Source organism: Neurospora crassa, linkage group II, assembly GCF_000182925.2.
Source record: "Neurospora crassa OR74A linkage group II, whole genome shotgun sequence".
NCBI lineage: Eukaryota > Fungi > Ascomycota > Sordariomycetes > Sordariales > Sordariaceae > Neurospora > Neurospora crassa.
This window is the reverse complement of record NC_026502.1, coordinates 1,950,891-1,971,035: the sequence shown is the minus strand read 5'-3', so window position 1 is coordinate 1,971,035 and position 20,145 is coordinate 1,950,891. Positions and strand designations below refer to the sequence as shown.

General features: G+C 54.1%; 8 protein-coding genes across 8 annotated transcripts; 4 read left to right on the top strand and 4 right to left on the bottom strand.

Annotated features, from left to right (window-relative positions):
- Window positions 1-271: 271 nt before the first annotated feature.
- NCU16549 (thermatolerance membrane protein Dlt1) lies at window positions 272-3,063 on the bottom strand. The gene has a single exon (XM_011395382.1). The coding sequence runs from the start codon at window positions 2,654-2,656 to the stop codon at window positions 593-595; it is 2,064 nt and encodes a 687-aa protein (XP_011393684.1). The 5' UTR covers window positions 2,657-3,063; the 3' UTR covers window positions 272-592.
- Window positions 3,064-3,224: 161 nt separating this feature from the next.
- On the bottom strand, window positions 3,225-5,683 carry NCU06776 (hypothetical protein). Its single transcript, XM_958524.2, has 3 exons — window positions 5,337-5,683; window positions 4,445-5,271; window positions 3,225-4,386 (listed from the first exon to the last, which is right to left on the bottom strand). Exons 1-3 carry the CDS (start codon window positions 5,473-5,475, stop codon window positions 3,454-3,456), a joined length of 1,899 nt encoding a protein of 632 aa, XP_963617.1. The 5' UTR covers window positions 5,476-5,683; the 3' UTR covers window positions 3,225-3,453.
- An 86-nt stretch (window positions 5,684-5,769) lies between these two features.
- On the top strand, window positions 5,770-9,173 carry NCU06777 (syntaxin). The gene is made up of 2 exons (XM_958525.2): window positions 5,770-6,668; window positions 6,777-9,173. The coding sequence occupies exons 1-2, from the start codon at window positions 6,378-6,380 to the stop codon at window positions 7,311-7,313; spliced, it is 828 nt and encodes a 275-aa protein (XP_963618.1). The 5' UTR covers window positions 5,770-6,377; the 3' UTR covers window positions 7,314-9,173.
- oxa-2 (oxidase assembly protein 2) lies at window positions 7,535-9,237 on the bottom strand. Its single transcript, XM_958526.2, has one exon. The coding sequence runs from the start codon at window positions 9,008-9,010 to the stop codon at window positions 7,685-7,687; it is 1,326 nt and encodes a 441-aa protein (XP_963619.1). The 5' UTR covers window positions 9,011-9,237; the 3' UTR covers window positions 7,535-7,684.
- A 313-nt stretch (window positions 9,238-9,550) lies between these two features.
- Window positions 9,551-12,108, top strand: NCU06779 (alpha-1,2-mannosyltransferase alg11). Its single transcript, XM_958527.3, has 4 exons — window positions 9,551-10,259; window positions 10,319-10,454; window positions 10,527-11,535; window positions 11,593-12,108. The coding sequence occupies exons 1-4, from the start codon at window positions 9,934-9,936 to the stop codon at window positions 11,790-11,792; spliced, it is 1,671 nt and encodes a 556-aa protein (XP_963620.1). The 5' UTR covers window positions 9,551-9,933; the 3' UTR covers window positions 11,793-12,108.
- Window positions 12,109-12,245: 137 nt separating this feature from the next.
- Window positions 12,246-14,536, top strand: NCU06780 (tRNA (uracil-5-)-methyltransferase). The gene has a single exon (XM_958528.2). The coding sequence runs from the start codon at window positions 12,407-12,409 to the stop codon at window positions 14,333-14,335; it is 1,929 nt and encodes a 642-aa protein (XP_963621.1). The 5' UTR covers window positions 12,246-12,406; the 3' UTR covers window positions 14,336-14,536.
- Window positions 14,537-14,705: 169 nt separating this feature from the next.
- On the bottom strand, window positions 14,706-17,270 carry NCU06781 (1,3-beta-glucanosyltransferase Gel2). The gene is made up of 3 exons (XM_958529.3): window positions 16,818-17,270; window positions 15,406-16,684; window positions 14,706-15,339 (listed from the first exon to the last, which is right to left on the bottom strand). The coding sequence occupies exons 1-3, from the start codon at window positions 16,821-16,823 to the stop codon at window positions 15,140-15,142; spliced, it is 1,485 nt and encodes a 494-aa protein (XP_963622.1). The 5' UTR covers window positions 16,824-17,270; the 3' UTR covers window positions 14,706-15,139.
- Window positions 17,271-18,387: 1,117 nt separating this feature from the next.
- NCU06782 (zinc metalloproteinase) lies at window positions 18,388-20,074 on the top strand. The gene has a single exon (XM_958530.2). The coding sequence runs from the start codon at window positions 18,703-18,705 to the stop codon at window positions 19,915-19,917; it is 1,215 nt and encodes a 404-aa protein (XP_963623.1). The 5' UTR covers window positions 18,388-18,702; the 3' UTR covers window positions 19,918-20,074.
- Window positions 20,075-20,145: the final 71 nt, after the last annotated feature.

Below are 20,145 nucleotides of genomic sequence, written 5' to 3'. Positions count from 1 at the left end.
GAAGGAAGGCACACGTATCTAGTATGGTAAGATAGTCATTCAATCATTCATCCAACTGGTTACTGGTTGGGCAGCGCAGGTTGTTGATAGAGCATGCTCGACTCCGGTTGTCGGAGCTGGGCTACCTAGTCACCGCAAGTACAGGGCTCGTAGTTCTTGCGGTCTGCCCGGCAACTAACTACCTAACTCAAGGTACGCAGGCAGTTCTCGTTAACCCGCTCGAGAGAGTGATGGAATTGCTGAGGGCGTCGTCAACGGGTGCCATGTCGTACGTTACTTTGAAATGGAAATGTGCTCGAAGGAAATTCAAGTAGACAACCGCAAACATCACCAATTTTGACAACAGGATCAACGGCAGCCTGGAGTGGTGATTAAAATTAGACACTAAGCCATAAAATAGGGTATAACAACTCCCGACGGAATCCTCTCTCATGTATCCATAAGGCCATGCGTCCTTCTCAAGCTGTTGCCAGCGTCTTGTTCTATGCTCCTCTTCTCCTCTGTGCTCCTTCTCCTACACTTGGTTCGCTCCTTTCGTCACGAATCCCGTTTCTCAGCACGCTTCTCACTCCTCACCGCACCAAAGCCCAACTCACATACTAGGAGTAGGCATCAAAACATAAGGCAAATCCGTCTGATCCCCCCTCCCCGCCAACCTAATCACACTCCCACTACTACTATCACTATTCTCCCCACTCCTCACACTCGCCCCTTTTCCAGAGGACGATGCCAACGACAATTGCGAAACCTCCCCAGGACTGATCCCCGTACCATTCGTCTCCGCCCTGCACAGCCCCGTGTGCCCCGTCAGCGCCACGCTCCTAGGGGAAGCCGGCGCCGTACGAAACTGTCTCAGTTGTTGCTGCCAGGAATACGTAGTCGAGCAAGTGCCAGAGGATTCGCGGTTCGCAGAGCGTTGATAAGGATGATGATGATGATGATGATGATGACGATGACTGCGACTGCTGAGGTGGGTTCTTGCGGTTTTCGCTGTTTCGGGGCGGAGGTGGTTGTGAGTGTGGGTGCTCCTGAGGGAGGAGGAAGAAGACAAGTAGGAGGAGTTAGTATGTTGCCGGGTCAGGTGATTGAGGCCGCGGAAGGGGTTGGCGTCGCTTGGGCCTGGGTCTGATGGGTGGGCGGCTGTGGTGTATTTGGCTGTTCTCCTTCTTCTTTTGGGAGTTTTGGGCGTGGGGGTTCTGGGTGGTTCCCGTTGTTGTTGCTGACGTCGATGCTGGCGGCTAGCGATATAGTGCTCTGGTTCGTTTCCAGCGTGGTACATGCTACCGCCATCGCTATCTTTGCGTAAATCGCCAGAGGAGTAACTTCGCCTGGGCGCATCGTTGTCGATGTCGCTTTCGTAGAAGGAGTTTGGTGAGGGTTGTTGCGGTTGCTGCGAGTAGGGAGAGAAGAAACGGCGATCATTACTGCCATCGCCTTCGGTGCCGGCGTTATAAGCAATTCCCGGATCATTATCTTCAGCTCCATCATACTCGTACTCTCTGGCAATTTCGTCCAACACCATCGGATCAAGCGGTCTCATGTCTTTAAGCACCTCCGCAAAAACGTGCATTAACCGTCTGAATTCGTCAAGCGATAGCGGCCGAGTAGAATACCGAGCGCGCTCGTACAGCTTTATGAATTCACTCAGGGCCTCTGATGGTGCTACCACGCCGAGCTCCGTCAAACTAGTCAGATACTCGCGAAGTCCCATGCTCTCATGTCGCTGAAGTAGCTCCACGGCATCCGGGTCCAATAGCGGCGGGTCCATCCTCCCTGCTTCTCCCTCAGCCTCGCCTTCGCATGCCCGGTCCGGCGGTGCAAGGGTGATAGCCTTGGCCTCGATCAAATTCGGCAGTTCGCGTATGACTGTATCGTATTGCACATTCGCAAGGTCCGGAGAAGTAGGCGGACCCCAGCCAGGGTGTTCGATCTCGCCCCAGATATGGGAACCTCCATGTAGTGCACCGATATTGATGCACGTCGGCTCGTCATGGCCCGATGGGTGCGTGGTAGTCGAATCATGTTCGGATTCCCGGCCCTCAATGGTGCCCGCGCTGAGTCCCCTTCGCACCTTTGGTTTCCAGCGAGATTGTCTCCCAGCGAATCTGTCTGTGGCTTCTTTCGAGGCTTCCTTCGCTGCCGTGGCTATCCGTCCACTATGCTCTTGCTGTGGTTCTTCATCTTCCCCTTCATCATGATTCCTTTCCACCTCTTGCCTTTGCGATGTAGGGTGCGGCACATTTGCTGTTGCAGGGACAGAAGCTGGCCCAGAACCGGGAGCAGCTGAAGTCGGAGGCAAAGGCAACCTTGGTCTCGCTTCATACGCAATGGCGGCACTCCTGCTGAGACGGGCGACAATCAACTGTCTGACATCGCGAGGCACGTCGCCCTTTTCTACAGGGACCCATGATTTGGGTATCGAGTCGAGCACCGCTTTGTTATAGTACAGTCGGGTGGCGTAGATAAAGACAATGATGAGAATAGTGACGAGGTAACAGAGCGCAACAATGAGGATGCTGTAGTTCTGCTTGGTGATGATCGCCTGGCGGATCAAGTCGATAGGACTGACAATGAGAAAAGCGAGAAGGACGAGATAGATGAAGTAGTAGACAAGTTTGTAGAGGTAGTGGGCGATGGTAGACACGGCCGACTTCATTCTTTAGTGTGATGTTGTCGAGGTCGCAGCTGGATATTCAAATCACCTGCCGAAAGAGGCAAACGTAGAGAAGCGATCACAGCTGACCGTTGTTGAGGTCGAAGCTGCCGCTGGTTCCAGAAGGAGCTCGTAACTTGCGACAGAAAGATGTTGGGCGTCGGGGAGTGTCATGGCGGCGCGGGATAGGTTGGAATGCGATGATTCGAGACCGGAGGAAAAGAGCCGCAATTCAAGGGAGATAGTGGCCGATTATCAGATTGATTAGGACATTGAAGGAGGTGCGATGCCTAGGTAGGTATGTTAGGTCGAAAAGGCGAGAAAGAAAATAAATAATGAATAAACTCGGCAGCGGAGGCCACGCCCGCGAACAAAGGAGAACCTTGAAAAGATGCAGGAACTGGACCGAGACAGCGAACGGAACTATCGAGTTGGGTTAAAGCCCGTGGATCATGGCACGTGTGACCTCATTTCCCGCCGGCTCGCCCATCCCTGCACAGCCGCACCATTACCTACGTACCGAGCCCCTGCACGGCTTGACCGTTCAGGGGGGCACAGGGGGGGACATCGCTGCAAGTAAACAATCTATTTGTACCTTATGTAGCACCACGACCGTACGCTCACTGAGGTAGTACCATACAACATAAAACATTCCATAACATGCCGCCGAAAAGAAAGCCATGCAGCTTTTCTCCCTATTTTTCCTTTTAAGCAAAACCCCCCTACTCCGTGTGTGTGTGTGTGTGTGTGTGTGTGCTTACTCATACAAGAAATATGCTCCAGTCATCACAATATCTTCATCACCTCTTCCACTGGTTCAGGTCTAGTAGATGGTCCGCCCTTGGCTGCGGCTCCGGAAAATTTGCAGCCTCCCTGGCCAGGCGCATATCCGTCAACGTCAGCCTCAAGTCCCGCGCATACGGACCAAACTCGACAATGAGCGTGGTCAAAGCTTCCCTCAAGGCCTCCAGAATAGCATCCACCTCAGGGCACTCCTTGATACCCTCAACATCCGTCCAGTGAACCTCGAACCCTTCCTTGAACCGGTCCAGCTTCTTGGTCATATTCGTCAATGTCCGGATAATCGTCGCGATATCCCTCTGCACGTTGCCGTACTTGTCCTCCTGCAGACTGTGGCTTGTGAGCATGCTGAGGGCGTAGGCTGCGTTGATGTAAAGACTGGGCTCGCCGTAAGGGCTTCCGAGAACTGCATGGAGCATCCTTCTCCGGTACTCCTTGCGGAATGGAATCCCCACCCACTTGTGGAGTCCCTTCAGAGCCCAACTCCTGATGAGGCTGGCGGTATCGTCGGTTCCCGTGACGGCCTTTTGGATCTCCAGGAGTTGATGCTTGGCCGCATCTATGACCCTCTTCGCAAATGGCTTGAGGGGAGATCCTTGACCAGGAGCAACGGCAACCTCAACAACCGTCTTCTCAACCTCAGACAGGAAGTTCCGCCTCCTGGCAGGGCCTCCCAGGAAGATGGGTTCCTCCTTTGGAGGTGGAGCAGTTCGAACCTTTTCCTCAACAGGCTGTACTACGGGAGCAGCCACAGGCTCAGGAGCCTTTCCATAATTGCCAATGTTCGTCTCAAGGCTCTTCAGAACCTCGAGACAAATGGAGCAGACCTGCGACCACGCCGGTCCGTCCTTTCGGTCGAGGTCTTCGTAGATGGCTTTGCGTCTCTCCGGGAAATCGCGCGCAATCAGGGCCAACTCCCACATGGCGAAGCACTTGTTTGACCATTAGCAATCAGGTACGTGACAACGTGCACGATTCAAGCGAACATACCTTGTAAAACAACTTTCTGTGCCCGAGTCCGTTCAAGAGACTGCCATTGGGATCCTTGGACCCCGATGTGAAAGGGCGTTGATCCTTGGTCGGTTCCTTGACCATGAACATGGTGAACGCAGTGTTACCAGCAATCCAAACGATCAGGAGCATGGTGCTAGCCAGGATGATCGAAGTGGCGCTTTTGAAGGAGACGGGCCACGAATATGGCACATAGTTCGTCTTTGGAAGGTTGAAGAATGGGCGAAAGAAGAAGAGCGACAGCCGCCAGACCACCTTGCGCAGGAACGGGTAGGTGACCAAAGTCAATATCAGGCTGGCAAGCGTTTGATTGAGTGACTGCAAGAAAATGCTAGGCATCTCACCCCAGAACTTCTTCATAAGGGTGCCGACATCACTGTTGTTGTTACGGACGGCCTTCTCTGAGGGCTTAGCGACACCCAAGAGGAGCCGGTCAATGTCCAAATACAGATGTCTGATGGCCTGGTAGACGCCGAGCATCACAAGATGGGTGGTAATGAAGACAGCCTTCTCGTTCAGCCTCTGTCTATCGTACGACAGGTACGTCACCCATTCCAACCCAGAGTCCTTAGGCTGGGAAAGGAGGTAGACTTGGGCAAACAGCCAGGCAGAGAAGGCATATGTCAAGATGGTCTCCAAGGTTGAGAAGTTGCGCCAATGCTTCAGGAAGGTATCGAAAGCCGAGTCGGATGTTCGGTAGCCGGGATGGTATTGTGCGATGCGCAGGATGAGGATGAGCGAGCCGGAGAACCAGAAGAAGGCGGCGCGAAAGCCAGTCGGGCCGATGGGAAACCAAGACCAGAGGACTAGATGGAGAGCAGCATGGTCAGTTGGTTCGCGTCAGGTAGCAGAAGGTAGCTGGCCAGCTTACAAGAGTTCCATCTGGCCAGGCCAATGGCATAGACATATGCGATGACGAGCAGAATCAAGGCTGTGGTACTAAAACGGCGATGGAGTGCAGGCTGGAGGAAGTCCTTGTAGGGCGGTCGTCTAACAGATGCGGACGCCATCTTCACAGCACATTGTCGACAGTCCCGCCGTCGTTATGGTAGTTGTTTGCCTGTGGATGGTGTCTGGAAGACGTGATGCGCGTGAGGGGGAGGGCGGGGAGGGGGGAGGTGGGATTGGTCCTCGTCGAAATTAAGCTGAGGTCAGTAAAGCCCAATTTGGATCTTGAGGCAGCAGCTTCGGGTTTGATATGAGGTGTTGAGTTGGTTGTATGTAAATAAAAAAACGGGGTGGGCCTGCCTGCCGCGCTGGACTGGACTGAACTGAAGCTTCCAGTTCCCGTAGTCCCCAAAACACGAGGGGACGCGCTGTCGTCAGCCTGTCACTCTTTTTGGATCCACACGAGCTGAAGGCCCGGTATCATGATTGGCCAAGATGCCCCATTACGTCTCCAACAAGCCAAGCCGAAGCTTTGGAGCGGCAGGGCAGGACGGCAGGGATCCACATGGAAGTTCCCTCGAAACTGACAGTGGATGCTGACAGCGCACAGCGGGCAGCCACTGAGGGACAGCGACTGGTGGTGTCCTGGCTCGCCTGGATAACGCAATCCATTGCAACCACTTGCGACCACTTGCGACCCGGCATTGTCGTCCCAGATCACAAGTCACAAGTCACCTTAGGTTCCCGCGCTTCAACTTACAACCATCCACCCAAGGGAACCTTGGACCACCACCGCCTGTTGACAAAAACATCACCAACAAAACAGGCACCGACGAATCGCTCGTTTTCCGAAGGGCCTCATCTCAGCTTCCATTTGCTTGAAGAACCGCATACTTGTACATACCGAATCCCATCTCGTCGACGACAATCAATCACTACCCTGCGCATCGCATCAGGCACCGATAAGCCAAACTATCTGCTATCATAACCACAACCACAACCACGACAACCACCACCAGCAACCATGTCATTCGATCAGCTCTCCTCCCTTGAGGCGGGGCGCCGTCGTAATACCGGTGGCAACCAGTACACCGATGACCCCGAGTTCCAGCGCCTCTCCCAAGATTTGATGAACAAGCTCTTCAAGCTTAACGGCAACAACCAGCGACTCCAAGGCGAGGTCGGCCACCTCGGCACGCGGCGCGATACTCCACGGGTTCGGGAACGAGTCCACGAGCTGATTGAGGAGTCGCGCGATCTATTCAAGGAAGTCGGCGGGGGCGTCAAGAAGGTGCAAACCTGGGAAGATGTCACTGTACGTTACTATTCTCTCTCTCTCTCTCTCTCTTATCACCACTCCTCGTCCCCTCCATTGCCAAGCGCCGGACCGTAGACTAACACGCCATACCCAAAAAAAAACTAGCCGACCCAAAAATACATGCAACAAAAACTCTCGCGCGAATTCCAATCCTCCCTCTCCGAATTCCAATCCCTCCAACGCACCGCCCTCGACAAGCAAAAAGCCTCAGTAACCGCCGCCCGCTCCGTGATTGACGCCACCGACCCTTCGCACTCTTCGCACCCCGTGCTCGAGTCCGGGGAACCCCAGCTGCTGCAATATCAGGAGCAAGAACTCACCCACCTCGCGTCGCAATCCGATGTCGATTTCCAGGATGCGCTCATCCTCGAGCGCGAAGAGGAGATTCGCAATATCGAGCAGGGTGTTGGCGACTTGAATGTGCTGTTCCAGCAGGTGGCTCAGATTGTCAGCGAGCAGGGCGAGATGCTGGATACGATTGCGAATAATGTGGAGAATGTGAGGGATGATACGGCGGGGGCGGATAGGGAGTTGAGGAGTGCGGCGAGGTATCAGAAGAATGCGAGGGGCAAGGCGTGCTGTTTGTTGCTGATTTTGAGCGTTATCTTGACGATTGTTTTGTTGGCGGTGTTCTTGGGCTAAATGGGTGGGACATGATATGGCATGGTATGAAAAACAAGTGCAGGATGCGGAAAGACGGGACACAGTAAGGATATGATTGTTGATGATGTTTTGATGATGAAACGGAAGGGAATGGCCCGGAGGACAGGGTAATCCTGTAATGGTTGGTTTTGTTATTTCTGTTGCTGTCGTTGTTGTTGATTTCGTTATCGCAAAGACGCCTGGGAGGGATCAAAGACAGGGGAAAGGCGTTTTCGGAGTTCTTACATTCTTTTTTGACTCTTGTTGGCTATACAGTTTCCATCTGGCCTCTGTAGGCGGCCAGTCCATCTATCATCCATCCATAGGTATCTTATGTCTCATACATCTACATACATACTGTACAAAAACCGCTATGCTCTATCTTGTGACATGGCTTGCGAGATCACTTTCTTTACGGCTGTGTGATTCGGCTCCCAATCCAGCCCCGGCAGCTTCGGTCTCACATACGGATCATCTCCCCTCCCCTTGGCCGGTCCCAGATATGGCGGCAACGGCATCTTGGCCGCCACCACGCTCGTGATCGCGTTGCTCGTCAGACTCGTCGTGATCCAGTACAGGTGCAGCGCCGCCGGCAAGTTGATGGTGGCGGGCCCAACGATCAGCGTCAGCAGCAGCAGCGCCCGCTGCATCCTAAGTCCTACGGACTTTTGCTGCTTGATCTTGGATGCGTGCTCGCCAATATTGTTTGGGTTGACGTCCTCCGTCCCGGGGTTCAGGAGACGCAACCACCCTTCTTGGTTGCGAGGCATTACGTTGACGAACATGGTGAAAGAAAGAACGAAAGGGAGAATGTGCAGAGGGTCGGCGGCCATGAGGTCGGGGAACCAGAGGCAGCCCTCCATGGTGGTGGGGAGGGTGTTTTGGAAATAGCTGGAGAGGGATTCCGGGAGGATGTTGGCTAGGGGGTTGACAATGGCGTCGGCGACGGGCGTGGTAGTGGTGACGGATGCTTCCGTGACGGCCTGCGTGGCGTTTGTGGCCGCTTCAGTTGCTTGTAACACTGCTTGTTGTGTGGTTTCCGCCGCCTTCGAGGCCGCCTCCGCCGCCGCCCTCCCATCCTTATTAGCCCCCAAAAACATACCCAACAGACCAACCGGTCCGCCACACAACCTCCTCAAAGCCTCGATACCCACCAGCCAGCCGGGAAAGGCCAAAAACGGCACAAACTGCTTCCATGGCTGCACGCCCCACTCTTTCAGTAACCTTTTGCTCGTCTTCTCCATCCGCTTCATGATCTCGGTGGGCGGGTGAAAGTCGTGCTTGACGGGATCGGCCTGCTTCGCGTAGTTGACTTCTTGGTAGTGCCTCCGGCCCCATGCCATCAGAATGGGCTTGAGCAGGGCCCGGCGCTGGGCGAGCCGCTGGGTGTATTTGGCCGCGGGAACGCGGAAGATGAGGCTGATGGTCGCGCCGAAACCGGGAATGAGAATGTACCATGGGATGTGCAGGTTGGCTTGGGCGGCGAGGAGGAGCTGCTCGACGGTGGTGACGGCCTCGTTGACAAAGGTTCGTCGTTGTGAGGGAACCGATGAGGCTGGACTATTCCTCCTGTGATGTATTTGGGTGGCTGCTGTGAAGCCCAGTGGTCGAACTGAGCTCGATGTGGTGGAAAGCCCATGCCGGGCGAGCGAGCTCATGCTCAAACCGCTGACTGTACGTCCTCCGAAAGCAGCCATGATGAGCTGGGAGCTGGTGATGAGTGAGACAGGGTAGAAAGAAGAGAAGAAAGAAAAAAAGTTAGGGCATCATATTATCCATCCAACTTGAATCACCCTTTCCTTCCAACCTCTCTCTTTTCAGCACTTTACTGCTGAACAACTGAGATGAGATGTTGTTCCCGCTGAACCCTGAAGTTCACTTGGACATTCAGAGGATCGATCCTCTTGGAATTCATCGATTGGAGAGACATTCCCGATACTCAAACATTCAAAATGAATATCGTGCCTGCCGGCTCTAAGCCAGGGTCCCAAGCATAACTATGCCAAGATCAAACATGAAGTCCGTGCTCCGTACTCATCTGACCAATTGTAGGCTTCAGCTGACACTTGGTGACTGATTGTGAGCTTGCACATTCCACTTGCTCTTGGCGCACAGTGTTCCCTACGTCAGAGCTCGACGCAGACCCCTGAATGGCGCCCGCTTGCACTATCAAACACCCCCGCAAATACCGTAGCTGCCGCGATAGTACATAATCAGTCATGGTGGTGGTGGAGGGACCTGAAGCCAAAACACAAGGCCAGATCATTCGACCTCCATCACCCCGTCAAACGTTATCATCCGCCCAGCAACCCGTCCAGGCTTCTGTTCAGTTCAGCAGTAGTCGGCTTTGGGATGTCGCGGCGATTTAACTTCATAGTCCTTCGTTTAGCCGTTACTCCCTTTCTGTTTTCTGTACTATATGACCTCTCATCTATCCCTGGGCCATCTTGCTAGAGCTGCTCCAACAAACGCCCGTTCGATTCGCGCCTAGATAACCCGAAGCTCTGGACACTTAATCTACCAAAGTTCCCCAAGCAACGGCGCATAGCGCTCAAATACCAATCGATACATAGAACCGGCATAACAATACAGAAACCACGCATAAATAACGCTTCCCGGTATGGCGAACGGCCTCTTCACATACGTTGCCATCTCCTTGTTTACTATCGGCCCGCTTCTCGCCCTGTTTATCCCCTTCGTATGGCGACTGGTCGGTTCCTCGCTGGGATGGTACTTGCGTAGGAAGACAGACGGCCGACGCTGCCACATTCTCGAGGTGGTGGAGGCCGACGAAAGGAAATATCGGGACTCCAAGAGCGCAAAGGGCCGAAAAGCGGAGAAAGAGGATCGGGACACCTTCAACAACACCGAAGCTACCGGCACATCCGACGGCAAGGTCTACGATAAGGATTGGGATGGCATCGTGGGCTTCTTTCACCCCTTTTGGTGAGTTGTACCTAGGGGATCTCGTACTGTAACAGATCTGGCACTAACACCAGACGCAGCAACGCCGGCGGAGGTGGAGAGAGAGTCCTCTGGGCTGCTATCCGGGCCACGCAGAAACGCTGGCCCAAAGCCAAGTGTGTTGTCTACACGGGTGATCACGATGTTAGCAAGGAGGCTATCCTCTCCAGAGTAGAGGTTAGAGAAGTGCCCAACTGTACCGCTTCAAGCGCATCCCCAAGTGTCTTGCTGACCTCTTTACTTTAACAGCAACGCTTCAACATCCACCTCCACCCGCCCACCGTCAACTTCCTCTACCTGTCTACCCGGCGATGGGTTCTCGCCTCCACATGGCCCTACTTCACCCTCGCCGGCCAGTCCTTCGGCTCTCTTATCATGGCCTGGGACGCCTTCTCCCTGCTCGTGCCCGACATCTTCGTCGACACTATGGGCTACGCCTTCGCTCTCGGTTTCTCCCGCTTCCTCTTCCGCGACGTGCCCACAGCCGCCTACGTGCACTACCCAACCATCTCGACCGACATGCTCGAGTCACTCGACCCAGCCTCCGCCGTCGGCAGCCAGGGCGTCAACGCCGGCAAGGGCACTGGTGCCAAGGGCCGCGCCAAGAAGATCTACTGGCAGCTGTTCGCACGGCTGTACTCGCTCATGGGTGCGTCTGTGGACGTGGTGATGACCAATTCGACCTGGACGCAGGCGCACATCGAGAAGCTCTGGGGACCTGTGCGCAACCTGACGGGCGCGGTGCCCGGTATCAAGTCCAAGGTCAACCCCATCGCGGTGGTCTACCCGCCCGTGGCCGTCGAGGAGCTGGAGCAGGAGGTCGAGGTTTCCCCGGAAAGCGAGAAGCGAAGGGAGAATGTGCTGCTGTACATTGCGCAGTTCAGGCCAGAGAAGAACCATCAACTCATTGTGCAGGCGTTTGCGGAATTCTTGAAGAGCGGATCGGAAGCGGCGAGGGACGCAAAGTTGGTCCTGGTCGGCAGTGTGAGGGATGATTACGACTCGAAGAGGGTCTACAAGCTACGGCTGCTGGTCAACGAGCTGCATATCAAGGACCGGGTGGAGTTCCATCTGGATGCGTCGTGGCCGGATATTCTGGAGTGGTTGAGGCGCGCAAGCGTAGGCGTTAATGGCATGTGGAACGAGCACTTTGGCATCGGAGTGGTGGAGTATCAGGCTGCTGGGTTGATCTCGGTGGTGCATGACAGTGGTGGACCGAAGCTGGATATCGTTGTCGAGGTCGATGGAGAACCTACTGGTGAGTTTTGCACTTTTGACTCCTCTCTCGGGCCGAGTTTGACTAACGAATGTAAAGGCTTCCACGCCACGACCTCCAAGGAATTCGCAGAGGGCTTCGAGAAGGCTTTGTCCTTGCCCAACCCGTACGCTGTCCGGTTGAGGGCGCGCAAGTCGGCGAAACGCTTCACTGAGGAGGAGTTCGCGAGGAGGTGGATCGAGCAACTGGAGAAATGTGTGGCTATCAAGGCGGTCGAAAAGCCCAAGAGCAGACAGTGATTGCGCCATCTACTGCTCTGTTCGCTCCTGCACCTTGCCTTATTATACGAACGTCATTACTATGCTGGGGAGTGTGGCGGACTATTGGCCCCAGCCAGAGGAGCCAGTAGATATCATCATGGATACCCTTTTCTTAACATACAAATAATTCATCAGCTGCTTTCATCTATAGCGAGTGGTTGAACTGTCATACAGTGGGAGGTGGGAAGATATCCATAGGCACTATCTATTTTGTCTTGATTCATGATGGGTATATAGAGGCTTGAATCAATTCAGATCATCTTGGTGATGTAAGATGGATGACAAGACCGTTCTTCTACAATATATTGACGTTTCAACTGTAGAACGAGTCATGATCAGGGGTGAGTTTAGAGGCTGTGTGGCCCGTGCGCACTACTCAGAAAATCCAGACTCCATCGACCACTCAGGTTCTCCCTGTCATCCACTTTCCTATTCGGATCACAAGTCAAAATTCTGCGACAGGACCTCGATTCATCCCAACTTCACCAAAGGAGAAGAGTTGAGATATTGGACGCAGGAACCGGACTTGGGCATCTGCATCTCACTCGTCCGCCTCACTTGGGTTTTGACTGTTTCTGCGTCACAACCCATCAATGTCGGCAACCGCCCGACTTCTCTTCACTCGATCAATCATCAAACCCACAACATCAGCATCCATCCGTAGCCAATTGGCGCTGCCGAATAACAAATTCTCCTGGGCCAGGTCAGCGAGCCACTACACGGCATCAACATCCAAAGCAGATTTCGACAACGAGTTCCACAAGGACAACGGGTTCCATAAGCAGCACCATCAGCATAACAAGATGGGCAAGAGACAGTTTAACGGCAAGCCTGGAAAGTTCAGGAAAAAGCAGAAGAAGGTTGTGGTTGCGTCCGAAGGATCCCCGGAGGAAGTTCTGCTGCACGATATCCATGCACTTCTTGAGACCTTGACTGTGGCCGATGTGGTCGACGAGGGAGCCACTGAGGCTCAGGCTGAGGCCAAGCCGGAGGTTGAGAAGGTAGAGGGTGAGGAGAAGGCGGAGGAGAAGACGGAGGAGGCCGAGACCAAGCAGGAGCTTCTTGCGCAGGGCACCGAAATCGAAGCCGAGGTGCTATCACTGTCTTCCACCGGTGATGGTCTTGCCAGGCAGAAGGGTTCGAACTCCAACCACATCTATGTCGTCCCCTTCACGGTCCCTGGCGACGTTGTCAAGGCCCGCGTCTACCGCCATGTACCGCAAGACGGCTACTCGCATGCCGATTTCCTGGAGGTTCTCACCCCTTCGCCTCTCCGCGACGACAGCCGCATCCAATGCAAGTACTTTGCCAAGTGCTCCGGCTGCCAGTTCCAGATGCTCGACTACTCGGAGCAGCTCAAGCACAAGCGCAGCATCGTGGTCAAGGCCTACAAGAACTTCTCCAACCTCTCTCCCGAGCTTGTTCCCGAGATTCTCGACACCATCGGCTCCCCTCTCCAGTACGGCTACCGCACCAAGCTGACGCCCCACTTCGACGGCCCCCCTGGCGGCAACCGCCGCGGCTTCAAGAAGCCCATGGAGGAGATGCCGCCCATCGGTTTCACCCCCAAGGGTCTGCGCAAGGTGATGGACATCGAGGACTGCCCGATCGCCACGGACGCCGTCCGCGCCGGTCTCACGGCCGAGCGTGAGCGCATGTCCAAGGAATTTGCCTCGTACACCCGCGGCGCCACCATCCTGCTTCGCGAGAGCACCAAGCGCGTGCCCAAGCCCGCCGACGGCTCGGAAATCGCCGTTCCCGATCTCAAGCCCGGCGTGCTCTCCACGCCCATCGCCACCCCCGCCGCCGACGGCAGCTACACCGACTTCAAGACGTGCATCACCGACAACAACGCCACCTCGACCGAGTACATTGACTCCTTCATCTTCCAGAACCCGGCCGGCTCCTTCTTCCAAAACAACAACTCCATCCTCTCCCCCTTTACCGACCACATCCGCCAACACATCCTCCCGCCCTCGCTGCCGGAAGGCGCCAAGCCCATCAAGAACCTAATAGACGCCTATTCGGGCTCTGGCCTCTTCACCATCACCCAATCCTCCCTGTTCCCAGGCGGCTCGATCGGCATCGACATCGCCGACAAGTCCATTGACTTTGCACGGCGCAATGCCCGCCTGAACGGGCTGGACGAGTCGCAGTGCAAGTTCATTGCGGCCGACGCGCCCAAGCTGTTCGAGTCCGTTGCGCAACTCGACGCGGACGAGACCGTGGTGGTTCTGGATCCGCCTCGCAAGGGGTGCGATGCCAGCTTTTTGCGGCAGCTGATGCAGTTCGCGCCCAGGAGGGTGGTGTATGTCAGTTGCAACGTGCACACGCAGGCGCGCGATGTCGGCGTGTTGGTCAGGGGCCGCGTGGGGGATACGTTTGGGGAAGCGTTTGTGGATCCGACGGAGGGGGAGAAGAAGATGAGTCGCTATGTGATTGAGAGCATTCGCGGGTTTGATTTCTTCCCGCAGACGGGGCATGTCGAGGGCGTGGCGATTTTGAATCGGGTTGATGAGTAGAGAGTAGTTGTGGGTGATGAATACAAGCAAAAGAAGAAAAGAGGCTTTGGAACGAGATGCCGCTTACTGATCTTGGGATATAGAAAAGGATGATTTGCGGCTATCATGTGGTAACTATGTATATAGATACGGTACTTGAAATTCATACCCCTTGAAAGACCATTCATCTTCTTGTGTCGTTAGATGGTCGGTTTGCGGATGAACTCGTATTGCTTTCATCAAGTTTGTCACGTCAAGGGAAGGAATATGGTCATGGTGAAGGAGTGTAAACGATTAGTAAAGGCGTTGTTGAGAACAGGCTACCGCCTAGCAACGAGCGGACTATCAGCTACTTAGAGGTAATCTAGAGGCACCACTAGAGAGCGGCTAATGTCCTCTTTGCCGGTATCACGATAATAGTCACCATGTACGATCCTTCACTAATCACTACACTCGGGTAATTACCAACTTTCACTCACTTTCTCTGCCTCCTTTGCATTATTCACCTCAACTTTAACTCCATCCCTTTCTCACCACACCCCTCAAGGAAACATAGCAAAGCTTTAACCGCTCGATTTCGAGCGCCTACAGACCCCAGGAACAGCACAAGACTTTACATCAACTATTCCATGACCACCAGCAGTAACAATAGCACCAAAGGCGAAAAAAGGAATTTGGCGGAACATCATAATGACCTTTCAGATTATTACAACTTGCGCTATCAATCGGTTTAACTCTATAGCATCTTCTTGATGACCTATTTTTACTTGCAGAAATGACAACCGCCGACTAAACAGCCAGCGCTCTGACGTGCCGGTGCCTCATCTACAAGGCGAGACCGGCAAAGATGGCAAAGGCACCCATGGCCATGGCGGGCACGGTCATAGCAACGGCGCTGCCGGCGGCGCCGCTGGTGTTCTTGGCGTCGGACGTAGCCTCCGAGCTGGAGCCCGAGGTGGTGGAGTTGCCGGAGGAGGAGGTGACGCTGCCAGAGGATTGGATCTTGGCATCGTTGGTGCCGGGAGCTGTTGTGATTTTGTTAGTCAAGGTTTTCCTTGATACTGAAGAAAGGAGAGAGAAAAAATACGTACAGTTGCTCTCGTCGTTGCTGAGGGGCTTGACGGCCAAGTCGGAGATGACGCTACCATCGGCGTTCTTGACAGTGTACTTGGACTTGAAGTTGGTAACCTCAATGAGCTTGCCGCTGGGCTTGGGGCTAACACCATTGGCGAGGATCTTGGGCACGTTGGGAGGCATGGCGGGGAGGGTGAAGTTGCCGTCAAAGTCCTTGGACTGGATCAACTTGGAGTCGCACTTGGGGGGCTTGGGGCCGGAGCCGTCCTTGGCGGACTTGACGCCCTGAATCTTCTTCCAGTCGAGCTTGGCGAACTGATCCTTGAGGGTGTAGAAGTCCTTGAGGAGGGTGACGGACTGGTCCTTGGTGTTGACGCTGACGAGACCGTAGCTGTTCTCCTCCTCGGTGTACTCGTAGACGATACCACCAGAGAAAACTTGGCTGAAATCCTTGCCGTAGATGGCGCCAACTTCGGTGAACATACGGGGCTTCACCTCGTTGCAGCCATACTCGGAGTAGAAGACGGGGACGGAGGTGTTGCTGAAGCCCTCGACGAGGTCGACGTAGCCGGACTTTTGCATGTCACTGTCGCCGCACCAGGAGTAGCTGTTGAGGGCGAAGATGTCGGCGCGGCTAGGGTCGTCGGACTTGCCGTCCTCGGCGCAGGTGAAGTACTCGAAGCTGTCGAAGAGAACGTCACGGACATCGGCGGCCGAGTAGCCGACGGGGATCTTGCGGTCGCAGTGCTTGGCGACGTAGTTCTTGATATCGCGGGTGACGGCCCTCATGTAAGGGGGGACCTGGCCGGCGGAAGAAGCGTCGTTGATGACCTCGTTTCCGGAGAAGAAGGCAAGGGTGTTGTCGTAGTTCTTGAAGGCCTCGACAACGGCGAAAGTACGGTTGACGTAGGTGTCATAGTACGACTCCCAGGGGTTGTAGTTCTGCAGGGAGCCGGCAACCTGGGGAGAGTTGACGTCGAGGATCATGTAGATACCGGCGGCGTTGAAGATGCTGGCGCACTCGTCGTGGTTGACATCCGGGTTCAAGTTATAGACACGAATGGTGTTCACGCCGAGAATCTGGAGAATGGCAGCGTCACGGCGGCAGATATCGCCATCGCTGAGGGGGTCCTTTCCGAGGGCGGCATTGTAGCCAGCAGAGCCACCGGGCTGGTAGGCGACACCGACGATCTGGAAGATGTTGTCGTTGGGGTCGACGAAGAACTGGTTCTTGACCGTCAAGGGCTTGACGGCGGCCGCGAGGGTCGCGCTGAGCGCGATAAGAGTCGATTGGATCTACAGTCACATGTAGCGTCAGTCACTGCGGCTGTTTCCCCCAACGTTCACATGCGTGCCACTTTGATGTACATGCTACTGCAGTACAACTGCATATAGCACGGCCGAAGAGGCTGCGCCGGCGCATACTTACAAGCATGGCAATAGTATGATGGGGTCTGGAAATTCCGCAGCTACTGGATTTGCAAGTCGAGATGACCGAGTTCGGTTGTTGATTGACGACGAGTTGTTGCTCTGGTGATCTGCCCAAATACTAGTAGTAGTAGATCGAAGGGCAACGGAGACTCGAAATGAGAAAACGGCGGTCGGCAGGCAATCACAACAAAGCTGTCTAAAGGAGCGACAAGAAGAAAGAGCGGAGCCTCAGATCAGGCAAATCGGACGAACGAGTGTCAGGAATTAAAGAAGGTGCAGAGAATGCGACTCCAACAAGACGCCAAAGTCGATGCGTTGTACGGAAAAGACGGGGACGAAATAGAAAGGAAAGAGAGGAAAGCAAGGAAGAAAAGGGAGATTCCAAGGCGCAAGTTGGAACAGGCCAAGATACCAGGGGCGGCACACCCCAAGCCGAACACGGGCAAGCAAGTGAAGGAAGTGTCATGGTGATTTCGGCGTGGTTGGGAAGGCCCATGGGGGCACCGCTCCACACAAGCGAGCTAGCGAGGTTAGCCAAGTGTCAGGGTAGGTAGGTATTGGATACCTTTTCCCCTGCCGCGCAGGACTGTGGCACCTGAGGTAGCTAGTTCATAACTCCCCTTGATTACTGCTTCATCCAATTGCAGTCTTATTCGGCCGTTTATCACCATTTCTTTGGAAACAACACGGGGGCACCCTTTGTTCTGGGCGTTCTTGTGAACAGTGTCGCGCTAATCTGAGAAGGATCAAGTCATCTTCCGTTGCAACCTCCTCCCATTTATCTGCGGATCCAATCCTCTCTCCACATTCTTCTTGTATTATGTAGGTGAAATGTATCAATGTTAAATACCCGACCTACATACTTCAAAAAGCCAAGTGTGAGTGTGGTTCCAGTCCTAAAGTTATTGTGACGGATTCATGGAGCAGGAATAAGGCTGTTGGGTTACTGACGATCGCCGGCATGCTACCTTTGTCTGAGATTAAATGTGATTTCCATGGTCTCCATAAACCATTTTACAACTCGTACTATCCCTGCACAACGATGGGATGACAGAGGGACACTCCCGCGCCGCCTCTGTTTGAGATTAGGTGCTGTTCAAGATCTTGGCCACGACCTGTCAAAACGGCTGTGAGGAAGTTATGAGAGCTTCTATTGTTTCTCAATGCCACACATATGACTTTTGTGTCACTCACGCTGTCACAGAAAATGTCACAGGGAACGACACCCGAACTCTCACGGGAGCTCTGATGCAGGCACACAGAACCGCTGCTGTCTATTCGCACGGACAGGCACATAACTGAAGTACCTGAGCGGCAATGACGATTTGTAAATCTGTCGGTAGCAGTCGGCTTCAATACATCTTTCCATCGCATCTTGTGATCTGGAATTTGCCTCCCTCATTGCTTCCAGTATCAGGTGCTGCTGTTGAACGTCTGAACATGCCGTGATGACAAAGCAGCCATTCAGCGTCTGGATGACCTCCTGTTCTGGAAGCTGCATAGAACATTCCTTTGCAACGAACTAGTGCCGTGCGCATCGCCAAACCGGTACACTACTCGATTGATTACGAAGCAACGTCAAGCAGGTATAATCTGTGCTGAACTCATCCATCGTTGATGCCATCAACTTGCACTTGACAACAAACTTTAAACCTCTCACGCAGTTGCAAATAGAACAAATCATCATCCCTTACGGCTCAAACTTCCTTGCATTGATCTTGGAGTTTTGGGTACACAGCTATCAAAAACACTTTGCAATCACGACCTTTAAATAAGATCTCATCTATATCAGCTCTCCTAATTCTTCAACTCAGCTATCAAGATCGAGGGCGGAACTACTCAGAATTACGCAAGTTCTTATCGAGTAGTCCATACTAATCATAATGAACGATTCGGAGCAAGAGTCGCAGCCAAAAGGCGCACCGCTGCCACTCGCATCAGAGGTCAGCACATCATACATTAACGATGGCGAACACTTCGAAATGACAATCAAGTTCGCCCCTGAGAAACACTCCCAAAGTTGGCTTTTTAGGGACGACACCACTTTCGAGGACATTCTCATGGCCCTCGGCCACCAATGGCCTGAATATGAATTTTCGAAATCGAAAGCTATCGTCGAGAAGCGCCAGTCGCCACCATCATCATCAACAACAACAAAGACCAAATCCCTCCTCAAGACTCCAGACGACGATGCCCTCCCCATGCAGCTTTACGCCGGCAACTCCCTCCGCTTCATGGCCCCCAAGAAATCAGCCCTCGAATCCCTCCACGCTGCCTCCGCCTCGATCGCCAAGCGCGAAGCAGCCCTCCAAGCCCAGCGGCGCATGGCTTACAAAGGCCGACCAGCGGCTCCAACAAGTAGCCAACGACCCGGTGCCGGTGGGATCCACACCATCAACGGCTCAACAGATTCAGACACCCGCTTCACCTTCCAAACCATCCGGCCCCTCCCCCACCTCCCCAACCCCTCCCGGAGCCTTTCCTTTCTTAACCGGCTCGCCTCGGACCCCGGCATCCGCGCCGCCATGCGCTCCCACCAGTTCACCGTCGGCTTATTGACAGAAATGGACCCGGGGCAGTATACCGCCTCTAATCACGAGGGTACCACCCGCATCTTGGGACTGAACCGCAACAAAGGGGAGGTGATCGAACTTAGACTACGAACGGACGCGTACGATGGGTACAGAGATTACAAGACGATCCGCAAGACGCTGTGTCATGAGCTGGCGCACAATGTGCATGGGGATCACGACAGGCAGTTTTGGGATTTATGCAAGCAGATTGAGAGGGAGGTGGAAAGGGCAGATTATACCAAGAACGGGAGGGTGGTGGGTGGGGCGGAGTACGAGTATGGGCCTGCGCCTGTGAACGAGTCGCCAGATGAGGGGGAGGAAGAGGAAGGTATGGTGATGGATCATGGAGGTTGGACAGGCGGGACGTATGTGTTGGGTGCTAGTGATGCGGTGCCGTCGTCTACGTCGGCTGAATCAGCTGGGTTGACTCGGAGGGAGATCCTGGCCAAGGCAGCGGAGGAGAGGATGAAGAAAGCGAGCGGTCCGAAGCAGGGCAGTGAGAATGAGGATGGACGTCGCGGATAAAGAGGAGAGCTATGCTACAAGCACGATGACCTCTTTTGGCTTTTTGTGGGCATTACTATCATCATGTGTAGCGTTTTGGATTTTTCGCATAGCGTTTCAGGTATATGAATACCCCTACAGGATGATACCATGCATACAATTCTCATGATATTATACGACGCCAACTACTATTCCGTATTCCCCGATGCTGTGCATCTTTATTCAGGTTGTGTTTGTGTGTTTATGTGT